Source organism: Cetorhinus maximus, chromosome 12 (genome assembly GCF_964194155.1).
Source record: "Cetorhinus maximus chromosome 12, sCetMax3.hap1.1, whole genome shotgun sequence".
NCBI lineage: Eukaryota > Metazoa > Chordata > Chondrichthyes > Lamniformes > Cetorhinidae > Cetorhinus > Cetorhinus maximus.
Window position 1 is genome coordinate 67,990,482 of NC_135890.1, and position 19,363 is coordinate 68,009,844.

Below are 19,363 nucleotides of genomic sequence, written 5' to 3' on the forward strand. Positions count from 1 at the left end.
CATCAACTCTGAGCCGGAGATCCTCGAGCAACCAACATTTGCTACAGATGTGGTCACTAGGAACCACAATGAGGTCCACCAGCTCCCACATCATGCAGCTGCAACACATCGCCTGGCCCTGCATCTCAATTTTATTTAATTAGTTTATTGATTTGTTTTTAAATTTCCTACAGGTCTTTGGTTTATCAATCTGGAAAATATTTCTCCTATTTACCTTTAATCTGAAAGCAAGTTAGAATAGAGATTCAAAATACACGTTTTAAAATCAACTGGAACTCGCTGTCTCTGCTGAGTTGAAGCTGAAGTGCTAGGCCTCCGATCCTGGGCCCCAGTAGTCACCTTTAATCTGAAATCAACTTCGAATAGGTAGTTCAAACTAGCAGTTACTTACCAACCAACGAACTTACGGTTTTCCTGTGATGTCACTCTTTTTTTTCACTCGGCGACGGTGACTGCTGAGGACACTCTTCCCAGACTCTGGGAATGATGCTGGTGATCTTCAAATGGAATAATCCAACTTAATATCATTTATTTGTCTGTTCCCAAATTCCTTTCAAAAACCTAACAATAATCTCCAGACCAAATTTCCCACACATAATTGTAATATTTATATTTTTATATGTGTACCTTTTATATATTTGAGATGTTTATATTTTTTACATTGGTGAATGCTATTTTTAAATGTTTTATGCACAATATATATTATTTATAGATAAGTTTAATTCAGCCACACACCACTAGCTGAGAACCTGTTTCTGAACACCTTCACTCCTACTCTTTCTTCAGTTTTCTGCCCACAGCACCATGACATCCACCATGGTGGGGCAAGGAGGCAGGTCCCAAATCCACCTCACCCAAAATAGGGAACAAACCTCATGTTGTTGGCACCAATTTGATCCACATCGGCCGTCTAGCCAAGTGAGCCGACCAGCCCCCACACTCCCCGCCCCCATCCCCAAGAACTCTGGGCTGCAGTGGCAACATACACTTTTGCATGCGTATTATAGTCTGGAGTTATGCATAATGTTGGTCGAGGCTCCTATTTCTTTTCATCACATGATAGGTATAGCTTTGGTCTCCTTACTAATATTGGATGCAGATCAGAGAAGGTTCAGTAGGTTGATTCCTGGGATGAAGAGGTTGCCTTATGAGGGAAATGTTGAGCAGGTTGGTCATCTGATTAGAGTTTTTAAAAAATGAGGTGATCTTATTGAAATACAAGATTCTGAAAAAGCTTGACAGGGTGGATGCTAATAGGATGTTTCCCTTCATGGAAAGAATGTAGAATTGGGGGCACAGCTTAAAAATAAGGGGTCTCCCATTTAAGACTGAGATGAGGTGAAATTTCTTCTCTGAGGGTCATTAGTCTTCGGAATTCTCTTCCCCAGAGAACAGCGGAGGTTGGTTCATTAAATTTACTCAAGGCTGTGTTTGACAGATTTATGATCTATAAGGGAGTCAAGGTTTATGGGGGGCAGCAGAAAAGTGGAGTTAAATTGGCCATGCTCTTAACGAATGGCGGAGCAGGCTTGAGATGCCAAATGGCCTACTCCTATTTCTTATGACCTTATTATGATTCCATAAATAGAAATGAACGATCTATTCCCCTCAATACCTTAAACTTTGATCAAAACACCCTATAACCATCTAAATTCCAGTGAATACAAACCTAGTTTGTTTAACTGCCCTTGTAGCTTAACCCCTAGAGCTCAAGTATCATTCTGGTAAAGCTGCACTGCATTCACTCCAATGCTAATAAATAATTCCTAAGGTGTTGGTGCCACAATATGCAATACAGGTGAATCTAACCAGTGATTTGTAAAGCTGAAGCATGACTTCTACCTTTTGTAATCTAATAGCCGTTTGGTAGAATAGAACTTGAGTATTGCTGAAAAAAGAGACATGTCTAAGCTATTTGTCTTACACTCATCAGGACACTCACAAGAGTACAAATATAAGGGGCAAAACAACAATTTATACTGTATGAGAAGAGTGCTGATTGGTTGGCAAGTGGCATTGCCACGAAGAATGCACCGCTGATGGTGACTGACAGTTAACTGCCAAGCATTGTTTGAAATTTAAACCAGGAAGCTTGACCCTGTATGGTCAAGGCATTGCCCTGAGGAATGAGTCAGCAAATGGCTGTCACATCTTGTTTAGCTGAAACAGGCACAATATATTTATATGTTCTTCCTGTTTGCAAAGAACAGGGCCCTGTGTATTAATATATGTAGCTTCCAGTAGACATTGTGCCTGTTTCAGATGTAATGAAGTTGTCTGTGTCTACATTCAACAAGCTCTGAACAACATTCAGGCTTGGGTTCATGAGCGGCAAGTAACATTTACATCACATAAGTAATAGGCAGTGATCATCTACAATAAGAGAGATTCTAATCACCTCTCCTTGTGATTCAATACCATTATCCATCCCTGAATCCACCATCAACAAAATCCTGGCGGTTACCATTGACCAGAAACTTAACTGGACCAGGATGTAAATACGGTGGCTATAAGAACGGGTCAGAGGCTGGCTATCCTATGGTGAGTGACAAAGCCTTTTCAGCATCTAAGAATCACAATTGAGGAGTGTGATGGAATATTCACAATTTTCCTGGATGAATGCAGCTCCACCATTTAGGAGAAAGCAGCCCCCCTTGATCGGCACCATGTCCTCCACCTAAAACATTCACTCCTTCCACCACTACCACACTGAGTCTGCTGTGTACCATCTACAAGATGCATTTCAGCAAATTGCCAAGGCTTCTTTGACAGCACCTCCCAAAACTATGAAAGTTCAGAAGGTTCCCCATGTGCATTTAATAGAGTCAGAATAGAAGAGATGAAGCCATAAAAACAGTAAGTAGGTTTACTTAGCTGGAGAAATTGAAAAGGAAGGATAAGTGGCTTGGAGATCAGTTTGAGGATAGATCGAAGCAGGCTATGCTATCATGGAGATGGGTGGAGCTTAAGGAAGTCCTCTAATAATAGCCAATTTCAGATTATCAATCAAGATCACAGTGTGGTTCACTTATGTGTGCTAGAAGCTGCAGAGCCCTGTCCTTTGCAAATGGAAAGAGCGTGCTCACGCACTGTCTTTTTCAACTAAACAAAAGCTTGGGGAATAGCCATTCCCTTGACCAATCAGTCGACCTGTATGATTTGAATTTAAACAAAAGCTTGACAGTTAATTGTTCCCTGATGCATTTTCCATGGCAATGCCTCTACCAACCAGAGTCCACTTCCAACCAATCAGCACTCTTCTCTCATGCAGTATAAATTGTTGATCCCTTTAGAATTGGTATTCTCGTGAATTGTCCTGAAGAGTACAAGACAATATGTCTCTTTTTAATTTCAGCAATTCTCTGGTTTAAATTTATCTGAGTGTTCTGAAAAGGCTCCATATTGAAAAGGTCCTGCTGTTAGCGGGCTCCAGTCACACAGGACTCAGAAAAGTTCTGGGAGCCATTGGGTGCAGTTGAGAGTTGTAGTTTAGACCTTGCATCGTTTGCAGCTCACAGAGAAGTCCTGGGGAGCTGAGGAAGTGGCAGAAGGTTGCCAGTTCTATGCTGGAGAGAATTAGGTGTTAGAGAAGCTCTGAGAGCCATTTATAGTTTGGTGCATCCGGGAGACTGGAGTTCAGAGATACCCAGGGGCAGTGCCAGCTTAGTGTAGCTAGCGGTCTGCAAAATAGTTGGAGGTGTGCCAGTAATTAGAGATAGGAGTACAGCTTTGTGAATCCCATGGAAGGTAATCTCCGAAGAGGAGGTTGAACCATCAGGAGCTGAGCAGTTGTTGAGGCAGTCCAAGTCGGAACAGCTCCTGAGTGAATTTGAAGGCTAGATCTTCAAAAGGCAAGAGTTGAAATCCCTTGTGAGGGACACAGAGTTTCAACAAGATATTGTGACTCTCAATGGTCATCAACGTCTGGGTGGGTTGCTGAGAAATCCAGAGAATCTGTCTTAGTTACATCTGCCATTTAATGTGCAGTGTGGTGTGTTCGACCACAGTTTGCTTGTTAATTAATTTTCTTTTTTATTCGGTCATGGATGTGGGTATTGCTGGCTAGGCCAACATTTATTGCCCATCTCTAATTGCCCTTCAGAAGATGGTGATGAGCTGCCTTCTTGAACCGCTGCAGTCCATGTGTTGTAGGAACACCAACAGTGCTGTTAGGAAGGGAGTACCAGGATTTTGACTCAGTGACAGTGAAGGAATGGCAATATAGTTCCAACTTCATCTGCTGCCCTTGTCCTCCTTGTGGTAGAGATCGTGGGTTTGGAAGGTACTGTCAAAGGAACCTTGGTGAGTCACTGCAATGTATCTTGTAGATGGGACACATTGCTGAAACTGTGCATCAGTGGTGGAAGGCGTGAATGTTGAAGATGGTGGATGGGACGCCAATCAAGCAGGCAGCTTTATACTGGATGGTGTCAAGCTTTTTGAGTGTTGTTGGGGCTACACTTTTTCAGGCAAGTGGGGAGTATTCCATCATACTCATGATTTATGCCTTGTAGATGGTGGACAGGCTTTGGGGAGTTAGGAGGCTTGTTAATCTCCATAGAATTCCCAGCCTCTGGCCTCAGTTCCTGATCAATGGTAACCCCCAGGATAGTGATAGTGGAGGATTCAGCAACATGAGTTGAGTAATGCCATTGAATGTCAAGGGGAGGTGGTTGGATTCCCTTGTTGGAGATGGTCATTGCCCGGCACTTGTGTGGCACAAATGTTACTTGCCACTCTTCAGCCCAAGCTTGAACATTGCCCAGGTCTTGCTGCATATGGATACAGACTGCTTCAGTATCTGAGGAGTCATGAATGGTGCTGAACTTTGCGCAATCATCTGCGAACATCCCCACTTCTGACCTTAGAATGGAAGGAAGGTCATTGATGAAGCAGCTGAAGATAGTTGGGCCGAGGACACTACCCTGAAGAGCTCCTGCAACAATGTCCCAGGACTGAGATGATTTACCTCCAACCATCATAACCATTTTCCTTTGTACTAGGTATGCCTCCAACCAGAGGAGAGTTTTTTGCCTTGATTCCCACTGACTTCAGTTTTACTAGGACTCCTTGATGCCACATTTGGTCAAGTGCTGCCTTGACATCAAGGGCAGTCACTCTCACCTCACCTCTGGAGTTCAGCTCTTTTGTCCTCATGTTAATTTTGAATGTTAGAGTATAACATAGATATCGTAAATTGTTTTACTTTGCTGACTTTGTAAAGTTCATTTTGTTTGTTTAAAACTGTAGAATATTGTGGCTTTATTCTCTTGGCAAGAACCTGCTATTTCAAAATTTGCCTACTTTAAGCAAAAAGTTACTGGTCCCTAACTGGATCGTAACACTGTGTTAATACATGAACACTTAATCACAAGCAATTAGGGATGGATATTAAATGCTGGCCTTGCCATGATGCCAATGAACTTGTTTATTAAAAAAATCCCCACATCATAATTAAAATGGGATTCACCGAACTATTGCATATCACACTTAATCAACACATTCCCTTCCGGCGTCTGAATATGAGTCTTTTAAAAGTATTATTTTCTCAATAGGTAAGACACCTCTCTCCTCCATGTGCCCTGCCATCATACTTGATAAAAACAAGTCAGTGAAGATGGTAGTGGGTGCCTCAGGAGGAACAAAGATCACCACAGCAACTGCTCTGGTACGTACTAACGGTATAAAGGAATATGAGGATAGACACAATAATAGGGAACTGGAGGGGAAAGAAATGCCAGGGGCAGGATCTTCCAGTCAGCAAGCGGGGGATGATGTTGAGTGAAACTCCCAATGTCACCCCGCATCGTTTCCATTTTCAGATCGGCGGGGGCGCAGCCGAGACAGCTGCACGTCTGCCGACCTGTCAAAGGCCTATTGGCGCCATTGAAGAACTAATTAAGGTCATTAATGGGCCTGCCTGTTCAACCTTAAGGTTGGCGGGCAGGCCGGGAGCCCTGGCGGGCTTTGGAAAAAGCATGAAACCTCATCCACGGGCGGGATGAGGTTTCATGAGGGTATTTAAATTTTTATCCAAACTTTCAATAAAAGTTATGGGCATGTCCCAAATCATGTGACAGTGTCGCATGAGGGGACATGTCAGGGAAATTTTTTTATCATTTGTATTAAAAATTTTAATTCCAAACCGATCTCCCTAAGGCAGCACTTAGCCTCAGGGAGATCTGTGCGCTATTTCGCGTGCATGCGCAAAAGAGCGCACTCCCGGCTGAGGGAATACACCCCCCCCGCCCGCACAGGGAGCACACAGTGCTTCTGAGTGGACATCACGCTGGGCAGGCCTTAATTGGCCCGCCCACGTAAAATAATGGCGCACCCCCAATCAGGGGTGACAATCGGAGGCACGCCCACCCGCGCCTGCTCCTGCACTTCCCTCCCAACGGGGGGAAAATATTTCCTCAGGAGATCTTGTTGGGAAACCTAACTTCTTGTCTGATTCATTCACTGTTCCTCTTGTATTTCTAGGTGATAATGAACGTGTTGTGGTTTAATTACAATGTTAAGAGAGCTGTGACTGAACCCAGAGTTCACAATCAACTTTTCCCCAATGAGACCCAAGTTGAGGAAGCTGTGGAGAAGGTTGGTGTATACGTTGTGTGCATGAACATACACTATCTATTACCATAGAACCACACAAGCTTACAGTGCATTCAGCCATTCATTCGTTCATGTCTATGCAAACTAGGAGAAGGATTAGTCCACTCGGCCCTTCAAGCCTGCTCCGCCATTCAATAATATCATGGCTGATCTGATTGTAACCTCCAGCCTACTCCAATAACCTTTTGCCCCCTTATTAATCAAGAATCTATCTAGCTCTACCTTAAAAATATTCAAAGACCCTGCTTCCACTGCCTTTTGAGGAAGAGTTCCAAAGACTCACAACCCTCAAAAAAAATTTCTCCTCATCTCTGTCTTAAATGAGTGACCCCTTATTTGTAAACAGTGGCCCCTAGTTCTAGATTCTCCCACAAGAGGCGACATCCTCTCCATATCCAATCTGTCAAGACCCCTCAGAATCTTAAGGGTTTCATTCAAGTTACATCTTACTCTTCTGAACTCCAGTGAGTACAAGCCTAGCCTGTCCAGCCTTTCCTCATAAGACAACCCGTCTATTCCTGGTATTAGTCTAGTAAACCTTCCCTGAACTGCTTCTAATGCATTTACATCTTACCTTAAATAAGGAGACCAATACTGTAGATAGGACTCCAGATGTGGTCTCACCAGTGTCCTGTGCAACTAAAGCATAACCTCCCTACTTTTGTATTCAGTTCCCCTCGCAATAAACAATAACATTCTATTAGCTTTTCTAATTACTTGCTGTACCTGCATACTAGCCTTTTGTGATGCATGCATTAGGACATCCAGGTCCCTCTGAATCTCAGAGCTCTGGAATCTCTCACTATTTAGATATTATGCTTATTTTTTATTCTTCCTGCCAAAAAGGACAATTTCACATTTGCCCACATTATACTCCATTGGCCAGGTCTTTTTTCCCATTCACATAACCTGTCTATGTCACTTTGTAGCCTCCTTATGCCCTCTTCATAACTTACTTTCCTACCTACCTTTGAGTCATCAGCAAATTTAGTAACCATCCCATCTGTTCCTTCATCCAAGTCATTTATATAAATTGTAAGAAGTTGAGGGCCCAGCAGTGATCCCTGTAGCACACTACACATTACATCCTGCCAACCAGATAAAGACCCAATTATGGTTACTCTCTGCTTCCTGTTAGCTAGCCAATCTTCTATCCATGCCAATATGTTATCCCCTACAATGTGAGCTTTCATTTTCTGCAATAACATTTGATGTGACACCTTATCAAATGCTTTCTGGAAATCTAAGTACAGTATATCCACCAGTTTCCCTTTATCCACAGCACATTCAAAGAACTCCAATAAATTGGTTAAACATAATTTTCCTTTCACAAAACCATGTTGACTCTGCCTGATTGCCTTAAAATTTTCTAAGTACCCGGCTATAACATCTTTAATAATAGCTTCTATCATGACTGATGTTAAGCTAACTGGCCTGTAGTTTCCTGCTTTCCGTTTCCCTCCCTTTTTGAATAAAGGAGTTACATTTGCTATTTTCCAATCTAAAAGGAACCTTCCCCAAATCTAGGAAATTTTGGAAAATTAAAACCAACGCATCAACTATTTCACTAGCCACTTCTTTCAAGACCCTAGGAAGGAGTCCATCAGGAACCAAACACTTGTCAGCCTGCAGCACCAACAGTTTGCTCAAGATCACTTCTCTGGTGATTGTAATGTTTCTGAGTTCCTTCCTCCCTTCCATTTCCTGATTTACAGCTATTTCTGGGATGTTACTTGTATCCTCTGCAGTGAAAACCGATGCAAAATGCTTATTCAATTTTTCTGCCATCTCCTTACTTTCCATTATTAATTCTCCAGATTCACTTTCTATTGGATCAATCCTCACTTTGTGACTTTGCTCCTTTTTGAAATATCTATAGAAACTCTTAACATCTGTCTCAATATTTCCAACTAGCTTTCTCTCCAGCTCTAATTTTTCCCTCCTTAATCAACTTTCTGTCATTCTTTGCTGTTCTTTATATTTTGTCCAGTCTTCTGACTGCTACCCACCTTTACGTAAGTATATACTTTTTCTTTAAATCTGATATTTTCTTTAACTTTTTTAGTTAACTACAAGTGGTGAGTTCTCCCCTTGGAAGTATTCTTTCTCTTTGGAATGTATCTATTCTGTGTATTCTGAAATATCCCTTTAAAAGTCTGCCACTGCATCTCTATGGACCTATCTCACCCTCATTTGCCAGATCATTCTAGCTCTGCTTTCATGCCCTCATAATTGCCCTTACTTAAGTTTAAAATGCTAGCCATGCCAGCTCTTTGCCACAGCAACTACAAAGCTAACTTCATTACACCACACGCATCCAATTATCTTTCTTTGTTTCAAATATTTATCCAACTTTCCTTTAAAAGATATAATGCCCAATCGCCCCGAACCGCTTTACTTTCCCTTTGTGACAACCAGATTATTTCCCTATTCACACTATTAAAGCCTTCAATAATATTAAAAAACCTTTGTTAAATCTCTTCATAGCCTTCCCAAATTACCCCGGGGTCTCAAGAACCTTTATAAAACAAGTTTCCTATCCCTGGCATTATCCTGGTGAATCTATGCTAGATGTTATTTCTAGCTTCAAAGTCTTTTCCATAACCTAGTACCCAAAAACACAAATGGTATTCTAACCGTGAACCAACCAATGCTTGGAACAAAATAGTATCATTATTCCTTTACCTCTGTATTCTATATTCCTATTCATGAAATGCTTTTTTTTAAAAATGATTTTATTTACCTGCATTCACAGTCACAGGAACCCCAAAATCTCTGTTCATCCATATTCTCCAACGCCCTTCCTATCTCTAAATACTTATGTAGTTTCCTCTTGAATTTTTTTTATTCTTTCATGGAAAGTGAGCATTGCTGGCAGGGCCAGTTGCCCTTGAGTAGGTGGTGGTGAGCTGCCTTCTTGGACAGCTTCAGTGCATGTGGCGTAGTTACACCCTACAGTGCTGTTAGGAAGGGAGTCCCAAGATTTTGACCCAGCGACAGTGAAGGAACGGTGATATATTTCCCTTGTCCTTCTAAGTGGCCGAAGTTGTGGGTTTGGAAGATGCTGTCAAAGGAGCCTTGGTGAGTTTCTGCAGGGCATTTTGTGTATGGTACACACTGCTGCCACTGTGCACTGATGGTGGAGGGAGTGAATGCTTAAGGTGGTGGAGAGGGTGCCGATCAAGTGGGTTTCTTTGTCCTGGATGATGTCGAGCTTCTTGATTGTAGTTGGAGCTGCACTCATCCAGGCAAGTGAAGAGTATTCCATCACACTCCTGACTTTTGCCTTGTAAATGGCGGACATGCTTTGGGGAGTCAGGAAGTGAGTTACTCTCTGCAGAATTCCCAGCTTCTGACCAGCTCTTGCAGCCACAGTATTTATATGGCTGGTACAGTTCAGTTTCTTCTTAATGGCAACATCCAGGATGTTGATGCTGGCAGATTCAGCATTGATGATGTCTGTGAATGTCAAGGGAAGATGGTGAGATTCTCTTGTTAGAGATGGTCATTGCCTGGCACTTGTATGGCACGAATGATATTTACTACTTATTAGCCCAAGCCTGAATATTGTCCAGGCCTTGCTGCAAATGGAAACGGACTGTTTCAGTATCTTAGGAGTTACTATTGGTACTGAACACTGTGCAATCCATATCCATAATTAGCCATAGTCCCCAAGGGGCTCTAGGCAACTCACTCTGTTTACTGTGCTGCTGTCATTCTGCCCTCCATCCTGGTTCTGATGTCCACCCATTCAGTCTTCCTCCGACTCAGCCTGTTCTTTCCTGATGTTTCATCTTGTATTGTTGCCAACATTAGACTCTCATCCCACCTTTTCCAGTGATGGTACTTTCTCAATATCTGCAACTTCACTGCAGCCAAAGGTCCAAGAGATGCTGGGACTCCAATCAATTAGAGCAGATACTAAAAACTGCATCCAATTTTATAATTTGTCAGATAATTACAATCAGTGCTCCATAATAAATTCAACCTAGAGAATAAAATTAAGATAAATAACAACGGCAGTAACACAAAATGGTTCTAAAGTTTCAGTAAATTAAAATCTAATGTTTTTACATGATAGATGTTAAGTAAAACATTTCAGCTAACCTCCCCATATTTAAGTGACCTCAGCAGAAGAGAAGTAGCTGACTGGTGAGTCTTTTTTAAAATACTAAGGTTTATTATCAAATAAATAGATGAATGGCAGGGCAGTTCAGGTGCTTGGAGTGTGCATCCTGTTCCATGTAGAAACTGCAGGATTCTTCATGTTTCTTGGATAACCATATGTGCAAGGGGTGTTGTCAGTGCAGCAGCTCAAGTTTTGGAGCTTGGGAAGCAGCTGGTATCACTAGTGCGTCCATGTGGTTGAGAGCTTCGTGGATAGCATGTTTATAAATGTTTATAGATGTATAGATGCAGCTTAAGAGTATGCAGGGAGAGAGGGAATGCGTGACTGCCAGGCATGAAGGTAGAGGCAGGTCGTACATGAGTCATCTGAGTGCATTTCAGTCACCAACCAGTATTTGGTTCTGATAATGGTGAAAGTGACAGCTCATCTGGGGAGTGTAGCCAGAGCCAAATCCATGGCACCAGGACTGGCTCAGCTGTACAGAAGAGCATGAAGAAGACTGGAAGAGCAATGGTGATAGGAAATTTGAAGGTTAGGAAAATAAAGAAACATTTCTGTGGCCACATATGTGAATCTAGGATGATGTGTTGCCTCCCTAATGCTAGGTTCAAGGATGTCACTGAGCAACTGCAGTGCAGTGAATTTTCCATACCTGCTGGCATCGGGCATGTTTGGCGGCATGTTCGGACAATATGGTGAGAACGCCAAAAATCAGTTTCACGAAATCGTGAAACAAGTTTGCAATCATCCGCTCTGCCCGTCAATGGCGGGCCACATTTCCCGCTGTTGGACATCGGGAACCTCACTGTAATACGTCTGCATATCATTATAAGCCTGGCTCTCTGGAATCATCCCCCCCAATGCTGGATCATCCGAGTACATCAGCATGATTGTACGTTGACGTGTTTCACAACAGCATTTATAAGGCGTGCAGTTGGCAGGCTCACTTTGAGAGGAACTCGGAGGTGAGTGCACAGTAACATTGCGCAGCGCTCACAGGGGTCACTTGTTGGACTTCAAAGTTGAGGTACGTTAGTGGGGGGGCAAGGGCTGCCTTGCGGTTGAGGCAAGTTGGGGGGGAGAAAAGGGCTGCCCTGCGATTGAGGTGGGTTGAGGGGTGGAGGGGCGGGCGTGGACTGCACTGCAGTTGATGGTGGTACACAAGCCCACAGGTGGTGGGGAGTGAAGCAGCCACACGTAAAGGAAACCTTGTATAAAGTGACTATTCCTCTGCAGTTGAGATAGTTCAAGCGCAGCCACGTTAACGTGCTTGGAGTTGGGCCTCTAGCTTATCTGCCCACTCAAGCAATGCAGAGGCATGAAAGCGCCACCAAGTGCTCCAGAGCTTTTCACCCCTCGGGTACAGGCTGCAAACTAATGAGCTTTTTAGTGAACTGCAGAACAGTTGGATGACTGGGCACGTTGTACAATCTCCTTGCGAAAGTTGGCCATGGAGCAGTCACTGGTGGAGGCGCTCACAGCCCCTTGCAATGTCATCATCCTGGTTTGGACCAGTCTCCCCCATGGTTCAAGCTAACAGTGCAGCCTTGCAGTGTGGGTTAGGAGAATGCCTGCGCCTGAGCTGAGAGCACAGCATGCAGACCAGTGGGCAAAACTGCCGCCAATTGGTCGGTTGGGGTAGGGTGGATGAGGGTGGGGTTTCGGGCAGCCATGCAGCCCACTAAACTCTGGCCATCCAAGCGGTGGCCAGCACTTTCTGGGATGCGTTAAGGGACCTTCAGGCTTAACCAACAGAAGTTCTTAGAACATCCAAGCTAACCCATGCGTGTCTCTCATTCATCCTGCAGGAGAAGTACATCAGGATCATGGAGCCTGGTGAACTAGTGGTATGCCTCCTGGCGTACAGAGAGCGGAGACAAAAGAGAAGAGAGCGACGGAGGCACCTGGCTGTGCAGAGGGAGGAGCAGTACCCTCAAGAAGAAGGGGCAACTAGGTCTCCTACACACACTGCTAAAGAGCCACAGAGAACAATCACTGGTCAGTGCCTAGCTAGACCCAGGGTCTATAGACACTGGCTTTCATTCCTGCAAATGACCGAGAACCAGTGTTGCTAAAGACTGCACATGTCCAGGGAACATGTCGTTCACATCTGCCAGCTGCTGCAGGATTTGGCATCACAGGGATATGGAGGGCATCAACTGCCCGTGGCGTGAAAATGACTACAGTGCTCAATTTTTACCAGGAGCCAGTAGCTCCTTTCAGGGCTCCAGATTGACCTTTGTGGGATATTGCAAGCCTCCACCCACAAATGCACCCATGAGGTCACAGGCACCATCATTGCAAGGGCACACAACTTTCTGCATTTCACCTGGAACCAGGAAAGCCAGGATGCAAGAGCGATTGGATTTGCCCAGATCTCAATTTTCCCACAGGTGCAGGGTGCCATTGACTGTGCTCACATCTCTGTTGCAACAAGGGGTCAACTGTATCAACCGCAAGGGCTTCCATTCGCTGAATGTGCAGCTGGTGTGCGACCACCACAAATGCATCCTGCAGATTTGTGCACAGTTCCCAGGGAGTGTCCATGACTTCTAGATTCTCAGTCAGTCACAGGTCTCTGATGTATTTCAGGGTCCACAGAGGCTGCAGGGATGACTCCTCGGGGACCAGGGCTAACCGCAGAGGACGTGGCTGATGACACCCGTACGGTGGCCTCAGACTGCAGCAGTGTGATGGTATAATGAGGCTCATGCTACAACTCGCAACTTGGGATGCTGAAAATGAGGTTCCGATGCCTGGATTGGTCTGGTGGAGCCCTGCAATGTTGAGCACAGAGTGCGCCATGCATCATCATCATCTGCTGCGCCCTTTACTACCTGGTGCTGCAAAGGAGAGAGGAGCTGGCTGAGGAGGAGACATAAGAGCTGCACATCTCCTTAGACGAGGAGGACATCAACGGGGATGAGGATGAGGAGGTCCTCGAAGGCAACGATGACAGCGATGAGGCCATTGCACTGACCAGACGAGGTAGGTGTGCTCAGGACGCTCTCATAGCTAGATTTGTGGAGGATGATGACGACATGCAGTGAGGAGATGCCATAGATCTTCACATAGCCTCTGTGAATGTCTGACTCCTGTCTGGCCGAGGGCAGCTCACTTGTGTTCTGTGATCAGGGTCATGTCATGGAGATGCAGCTGGGAAACCTTAAAGGCACCAGACCCCTTGTCCGCCTTTAGCACGTGACCCCTTCAGGAGCACGGCGGCACTGGTCACAGATGCTGACCTGATGGGGGACAGCCCCACCTTAAAGGTGCTGAGAACACACAGAAAGAATGACACAATTCTGTGACGCCTGCCCACTACATTCTGGCAACAATGACAAGCACCATCGAGGTGCAGGCATCAGTAATGTGTCCAGGGATTATGAGGCCGGACCATCACTTTGGTCTGAAGGCTGTACAAAGCACAGGGGAGGCCCTGGACTGAGACACCTGCCTTTATCTTGTGCAGGAACCAAGGTTTCACATCTGAGTGACACGAACACTGTTCATCAGAACAAGGAGCCATAGGCAGGAAGACAATAGTGAACATTATGTACAAGTCATTAACACACATGCCCAGTCTGTGCAACTACATCTTATTAACCCTGGAAAGGGAGCACGCGGTGTCTGCCGGCACCATCGAGGCCTTCCGTGCTCGGTGGGCACCGCGGGGTCTGGGGTGTTTTGTTGACCCCTTTAATCACATCTTAGTTTGATGTTTGTAAGGTTCCTTTAAAGTTTTTCCTTGATTTTACAGCTGACCTGACTTAGGGGCTGTGCTTGTTTTCTCCCTTGTTCCTTTTTGCTCATTTAGTTTATTGTTTTGACTCAAAAGAGTTACATCTTATTAACCTTCCTAACCCTGCCACCCACACCTTCTCAAGGGCAACTAGGGATGGGCAATAAATGGTGGCCCAGCCAGCGAAGCCCACATTCCATGAATGAATAAAAAAAAGATGAATTAGTCTCGTAGGCGATAGTATAGTAGTTCAGAAGTCCCAGTAGAAACAGTGTAGATAGGAACCAGGCATTCAACTGAACCGAACCCTTGTTCTAAGCTACTGCTTGCTAGATATAAGATGGCAGACTGAGTGGCAATACAGCAAGACAGGGTAACTGGCTTTCCCAGCTAGGGGGCATCATGTGACATGACTCCCACTTCTTCTCCACTTTGGCTTTGACAAAGGATGTATATCCCTTTTTCTGGATTCTTGTGATTATTCATGTTCAACCATTAAGAATTTGAAAGGAAAGCAGCAGGTTCCTTTGTCGTGGCAGATAGGTAGTCTCCATTGGCCAGGCCCAGCTTAGGAAATGTAGATGACCTTTATATATTTCCCTTTGAAGTTGATCTCTGCAGCCATTGGGGTCATTTGCATCTCATAACAAGGTGTCAGCTTCTCTGATGTAGCCAGAAAGTTCCCTTTGTTCATTGTTACAGGCAGACATAGCTTCAGCTTTTTTAACATCTTTATCCAGTCTTTTCTAATTTTAGGAAGTTGCCATGTTGATATATACATTTTTGTAGGTTATAGTCCATCTGCAAAATATTTGCCCATTCACTTACCATATCCACATCCCTTTGCAGATTCTTTGTATCCTCCTCACAACTTGCTTTTCCTACCTATCTTTGTATCATCAGCAAATTTGGCTACAATATATTTGGTCCCTTCAACCAAGTCGTTGATATAGATCGTAAATAGTTGAGGCCCCAGCACTGATTCTTGTGGCACTCAACTAATTACAGTTTGCCATCCAGAAAATGTTTCCTGTTGGCCAACCAATCCATCCATCCATGCACCTTATTGAATGCTTTTTAGAAATCCAAACACACTACATCAACTGGTTCCTCTTCATCCAGCTGTTAGACTCCTTTCCTTTGGCACAGCAGTGACAACATTGTATGCTTCTTTCTACTGACATTTACAATCTGCATTTACTACTGCCTATGCTTTCTTTCAGTCAGGTCCTTTTTGGCTGCTCTGCTAGCAATTTTCACTTTCTTGTAGAGACTATGCAATCACCGGTGAACATCCTCACTTCTGACCTTATGGAAAGTCATTGATGAAGCAGCTGAAGATGGTTCGGCCTAGGAAACTACCCTGAGGAACTCCTGCAATGATGTCCTAGGGCTGAGATGATCAGCCTGACAACAACCACAACCATTTTCCTTTATGCTAGGTAAGACACCAACCAGTGAGTTTTCCCCAATTCACATTGACCTCAATTTTGCTAGGTCTCTCTGATACCACACTCAGTCAAATGCCGCCCTGATGTCAAGGGTAGTCACTTTCACCTCACTTCAAGTTCAGCTCTTTTGTCCATCTTTGAACCAAGGCTGTAATGAGGTCAAGAGCTGAGTGGCCCTGGCAGAACCCAAATGGAGCATCAGTGAGTACATAATTGCTTTGTAAATGCTGCTTAAGAGCACTGCTTATGAAACCTTCCATCAATTTGCATATCATCACAAATAGCCTGATGGGACAGTAATTGGTCAGATTGAATTTATCCTGTTTTTTGTGAAAAGGACCTACCTTGCAATTTTCCATATTGTCTAATAGATACCAGTGTTGTAGCTGTATTGGAACAGCTTGGCTAGGTGTGCAACTAGTTTTCTAGCACAAGTCTTCAGTACTACTACCAGTTCCTTCAGCCATTACTAGGTATCACATGGAGTGAATTGAATTGGCTGAAAACTGACATTTGTGGACCTTGGGAGGAGGCCAAGATGGATCATCCACTGGCCACTTCTGGCTGAAGATGGTTGCAAATGCTTTAGCCTTGTCTTTAGCACTGATGTGCTGGGCTGTCCAATCATTGAGAGTGGGAATATTTGTGCAGCCTCCTCCTTCGATTAGTTGTTTAGTTGTCTACCACCATTCACAACTGGAGATGGCAGGACTGCAGTGGTATGATTTGATCTGTTGGTTCTTGGAACACTGCTTCTGTTGTTTGGCATGCATGTAGTCCTGTGTTGTACACTACACCATGTTGGCACTCATTTTAGATAAGCCTGGTGCTACTCCTGGCATGCCCTCCTGCACTCCTCCTTGAACCAGAGTTGATCCCCTACCTTGATGGTACTGGTAGAGTGAGGGATATGCCAGGGTATAAGGTTACATATTGTGGTTGAATACAATTCTACTGCTGTGATGATCCACAGTGCCTCAGATACCCAGTTTTGAGCTTCTAGAACTGTTCTGAACCTATTCCATTTAGCATACTGATAATGTCACACAACATGGCAGATGGTATTTTCAGTGTATAGATGGGACTTGGTCTAAAGATTGGGCAAGTGGTCACTCCTATCATTATTGACATGGAGAGAGGCATCTGTGACAGATACATTGGTGAGGGCAAGGTCAAATAGGCTTTTCCCTCTTGTTTGTTCCCTCACCACCCTGTGAACACCCAGTCTGGCAGATATCTTTTTCAAGACTGGGCCAGCTCGGTCAAAGGTGGTGCTACTAAGTCAATCTTGCAGATGGACATTGGAGTACCCTATCAGAGAACATTCTGTGCCCTTGCTAGCCTCAGTGCTTATTCCATCAAATGTGTGTTCAACATGCTGCACTCATCAAATGGGTGAGGGCATTAGGTGGTAATCAGCAGGAGGTTGCCTTCCCCATGCTTGACCCAATGCCATGAGACTTAATGGGGTCTGTGTCAACTGGATCCATACTCGTTGGTGAAGTTAAAACAAAGACACAGCTGATTTCTTTGCTGGAGAGAGTTTATTGACATAGTTCACAGTCAACGTTACTCCCCAACCTGAGTGTCCCAGCTATCCCCATTTATACTCTTTTGAGCAACCAATTAAGCTAAATTAAGAGAACAAGGGACAAATTAAAAGGCGGCCCCTTAAAGGGATACTGAAAAAACAAAGACAAATCTTAAAGTAAACCTTCAAAATTCAAAATAAAACGTGATTAAGGGGGCCAATAAAGGACCCCATTCCCCACAGTGCCCACTGGGCTTGAAAGGCCTCTATCGTGCCAGCAGACAGCGCATGCTTCCTCTCTTAAGGACACCTGGCCACAAACATAGCCACAGAAGAGGGGTAGACAGTCAGGCTGGACAACCTCCTCAACTTTTGAGCAACCAATTAAACTAAATTAAGAAAATGAGGGACAAAATAAAAAGCAGCCCCTTAAATGGATACTGCAAAAATAAAGATAAACCTTAAAGGAAACATACAAAATTCAAAATAAAAAGTGATTAAGGGAGTCAACAAAGCACCCCAGCTCCCGTGGTGCCCCTTGGGCACGAAAGGCCTCCATCGCACCGGTAGACACTGCGTGCTCCCTCTCTAAGGACATGCAGCTACGAACATGACCATGGAAGAGAAGCAGGCATTTGGCAGGACGACCCCCTTGATCGCCCACTGCCTGGACCTGTTGATGGCCAACTTGGCCAGGCCCTATCCCCATTTATACAAATTTTCCTCACTCTAAATGAGCAAGCTTTGATAATGTTTCTGCTCGGTTTCGAACTAGGGACCTTTCGCATGTGAGGTGAACGTGATAACCACTACACTTCAGAAACATAATTAATTCTGGAGGCACCTAATGGGAGGACAGATGAGCAGCGTAGTTGGCAAGGTTCATACCTGTGTGGGGAGACCCCAATGGATTTCGAATCCATTGCCTTAAGCACTCGGCCATTATTATGGTGCACAAATACCCATCACTTGTTTAACAATATAATTGGCTTTAAACCTTAACAATGTAATTAATGAGACATTGACAGATACCCTCTTTCTTTTAAATTAAAACTTTTGAAAACTGAAGAACAACCTTTCAAACTACTCAAAAAGAAACTAAATTGTATGTATTTTTTCATCTTCCACATCTTACATTATATTATAACCAACCATTAATAGATCCCATGTTCCCCTTTCTGTAAAGAAATTTCTTTTCTTCTTTACACCACATATAAGTAATTACAAAGTAATCAAAGAAAATACCAGTTTTCCACATCCTCATTATAACACAAGGCGTTGCTCTTCCAGTCCATCTAATAATTCCTTGGAGTAAGCACCTCTCTTCGTAAAACAGTCTGACAATTGGTGACGTGCATCCACCCATTTGGAAATATCTCTTCTTTCTAGCATTTCCTTTTTGCTAGCAAGGTCAATTCTCAACATTTTTTCATTGACACCCTTTGTCGAATGAATATTGTCAGAAAGAGAATGGTTATTCACATAACATCCTATGGGTGAACTTTTCCCATATTGCCTCTCGTACAGTATTTCCTTCAGTATATTAGCTAAGTATACCCCCATATCTATTGCTTCTACCAACACCAGTGCTTCAGCAGCCATGGTGCTTTTCACTACCCTTTTTATTTTCTTCCCTTCCCAGGCCAATGGTCAGCTTTTATTATTTTTTCCTACCAAGAACATGATAAATCCTGCTGTGCTAGAATTCCCACCTGGAAGGTTGGTATGTGAAGCTTCACTAAAAATGACTAACCTCATATCTTCTGGATCACCCAAGGCTGGAAACTTGAGTGTGCATTTCTCAGAATTTAATTTCTTTAATGTTTTATTTGCTCTCAGGACTTCCTCAACTGTGGCATGTTTCATCATAGTACTCAGTTCCGATATGTCATAAC

General features: G+C 43.9%; 1 protein-coding gene across 4 annotated transcripts in view; it reads left to right on the plus strand.

Annotated features, from left to right (window-relative positions):
• Positions 1-19,363, plus strand: part of LOC144687536 (glutathione hydrolase 1 proenzyme-like) — a 163,139-nt gene that overhangs the window by 115,596 nt on the left and 28,180 nt on the right. For 2 of the 4 annotated variants that reach the window (XM_078553805.1, XM_078553807.1), the window contains 3 exons: positions 5,556-5,668; positions 6,484-6,597; positions 19,111-19,191. In XM_078553805.1, the coding sequence (XP_078409931.1) occupies positions 5,556-5,668; positions 6,484-6,597; positions 19,111-19,191 (308 nt within the window). The remainder of the gene's footprint in view (positions 1-5,555; positions 5,669-6,483; positions 6,598-19,110; positions 19,192-19,363) is intronic. The other 2 variants (XM_078553808.1, XM_078553806.1) reach the window with 2 other exon arrangements.